We start from the raw sequence: 2,454 nt of genomic DNA, 5'->3' as shown, positions 1-2,454 counted from the left end.
GTTGCAGCCATCTCTTGAAATATGCCTAACCTAGTTAAGTTTCTATTTCCCCACCCTCACTAAAGTAATTAAGTTTCTACCCTCACACCACTCCCTTGGGCTCCGATTGGGCACTCCCTAAAGCACGTGAAAGTCTTTCTTCGGAAGTTGCCAAACAACCATCTGCGCATGCGTGTGGTGCAAAAATAAAAAATCTAGTAACCCGATCATTTACTGACACATGCGCTGTCGTCAGTACGTACCACCTCCTTCATCCCTGGCTATAAATACCCCTGATTGACCCTCAATAAACGAGACTTGATCAGAATCCTGTCTTGTCTCCATTCTTTGTGTCTCTTGTCCCTTTTATTCTCGCTCCCTCCCTCAGGTCTTGGTTCGACTGACCCACGGGTCGGGTCAAGTGGTGCCTGAACAGGGACCTGAATACGAGGGATGAAGTGAGGAACACAGATTGAGGAGCCGGCCAGGACGCGAGAAAAGGAGGATGCCGTGAGGGAACCTGCCTCCTGGTTGAAGCCTCGGTAAGTGATCGGCGATCATGGGGCAAGAAATGAGCCAGCATGAGACATTTGTAGAGGGTCTCCAAGAGGTATTAAAGACACGAGGAGTAAAGGTGAAAGTAAAAGTTATTGAGGTTCTTTGAGTTTTTGAAGGAAGTATGTCCATGGTTTCCTCAAGAAGGAACTATTGATGAGAGAAGATGGAAAAGAGTAGGGGATGCTTTACAGGACTTTTACAAAACTTTCGGCCCTGAAAGAATCCCAGTAACCGCATTCTCTTATTGGAATCTCATTAATGATATTTTAAGTATTTGCCATAGGGACGCGGTGGTGGCGAATGTTATTAAGAAAGGTGAGGAAATTTTATAAGAAGGGCAGGGCTGGAGGCTCTAGCCACCAACCCTAAGAAATCAGCAGACTGCCCAAAGTCCAACCTGCCTGACGCATCCAGAGCATTCGGTCTGGAAGAGGATTTAATCTCACTAGATAGTGAAGAGGAGGAGAAACCTAAAACAAAAATCAAACAAGCTCTATCCAAAATAAACCAAGAGCCCCAAAAGGGAGTCAGAAGTAAGGAAAAATATAATAAAAGGTTATATCCTGACCTTGAAAATTTTAAAGAAAAAATTAAAGAAGGAAGTGATAATGAGACATCTGAATCAGAAGCCGGTGAATCCGAGGAGGAGACGGTAAAGTCTCGACCTCCGCCATACGTTCCCTATCCCGCAGCCCCACCTATAGTTATGCCGGTAGTTGACCCAAGGAAGGAGTTATTAGAAAAAATAGAGAAACTAAAAGAACAAATCCAATTAGAAGAACAACATCAGGAGCTTATATCTCAACTAGAAAGGTTAAAGACCGGAAAAACTGGTAAGGCCAATAAAACTCCCGAGCCCTCTGTTAGACCACTTAGACAAGGAGCGATTTTAAAAAATACTCCAGCTTCTAACACTCTAGTTGATCTAGGAGAGCCAGAAACCAAAGAGAATCAGAATCAAACTTGGAGGCACCACAGTGGTTTTGACTTTAAGGTTATCAAAGAAATGAAAACCGCTGTTGGGCAATATGGAGCTACTGCTCCTTATACCATGGCCATCCTCGAGGCTATAGCAGAAAATTGGCTCACTCCTACTGATTGGCATACTATTGCCCACACTACCCTGTCCAGAGGAGATTATTTGTTATGGAAATCAGAATATGTTGAGCTTTGCAAAGACACGGCTAGGCACAATGCGCAGGCAGGAAATGGGTGGAACTTTGACATGCTTATAGGTGAAGGAAATTATACCACTAATGAAAATCAAATGCAGTATGATGCACGACTTTTTGCTCAAATTCAAACTGCAGGCACTAGAGCCTGGAGAAAATTGCCTGCCAAAGGGGACCTTAGTTCCTCTCTTACTAGTGTAAAGCAGGGACCGGATGAACCTTTTGCCGATTTCGTACATCGGTTTATAACTGCCGCAGGGAGAATATTTGGAAATGCTGAGGCAGGCACTGAATTTGTAAAGCAATTAGCATATGAAAATGCAAATACCGCCTGCCAAGCCACAATTAGACCATATAGAAAAAAGACAGACCTATCTGGTTACATCAGGCTATGCGCTGATATAGGAGCTGCGTATCAGCAGGTTTCTGGCCATGGCAGCGGTATTACAAGGATTTACAGTGAAACAATATTTGGCTCAGCAAAGCAAAGGAAAATGTTTTACTTGTGGACAAGAGGGACACTTTGCCAGAAATTGTAAGGGCCAAAAAACTCCAAGAGGAGGAGGTATGAATCCTGGGTTATGCCCCAGGTGTCACTGAGGAAAGCACTGGGCTAACGAATGTAAATCAAAAACTGATGGCCAGGGTCAACCCTTACCTCCCGCCCAGGGAAAGGGAACCGGGGCCAGCCCAGGCCCCCAAACCCAAACAAGTTTATGGGGCAATCAACTTCCTTCCGGCCAAC

At 44.7% G+C, this 2,454-nt stretch overlaps 1 protein-coding gene across 1 annotated transcript; it reads left to right on the top strand.

The window, feature by feature from the left end:
• Positions 1–538: 538 nt before the first annotated feature.
• On the top strand, positions 539–2,248 carry LOC139439944 (endogenous retrovirus group K member 10 Gag polyprotein-like). The gene is made up of 3 exons (XM_071218376.1): positions 539–589; positions 654–852; positions 987–2,248. The coding sequence occupies exons 1-3, from the start codon at positions 539–541 to the stop codon at positions 2,246–2,248; spliced, it is 1,512 nt and encodes a 503-aa protein (XP_071074477.1).
• The last annotated feature ends 206 nt before the right edge of the window (positions 2,249–2,454 follow it).

Source organism: Dasypus novemcinctus, chromosome 11 (assembly GCF_030445035.2).
Source record: "Dasypus novemcinctus isolate mDasNov1 chromosome 11, mDasNov1.1.hap2, whole genome shotgun sequence".
Taxonomy (NCBI): domain Eukaryota; kingdom Metazoa; phylum Chordata; class Mammalia; order Cingulata; family Dasypodidae; genus Dasypus; species Dasypus novemcinctus.
This window is presented reverse-complemented; position numbering and strand designations above follow the sequence as displayed.

Excerpts from the sequence above, each read along its gene's own strand:
- LOC139439944 (XM_071218376.1), top strand. The coding sequence starts at position 539 with ATGGGGCAAGAAATGAGCCAGCATGAGACATTTGTAGAGGGTCTCCAA. Across the intron at positions 590-653 it reads TTGTAGAGGGTCTCCAAGAG|GAAGTATGTCCATGGTTTCC; the intron begins GTATTAAAGACA and ends GAGTTTTTGAAG. Across the intron at positions 853-986 it reads GGCGAATGTTATTAAGAAAG|ATAGTGAAGAGGAGGAGAAA; the intron begins GTGAGGAAATTT and ends TAATCTCACTAG.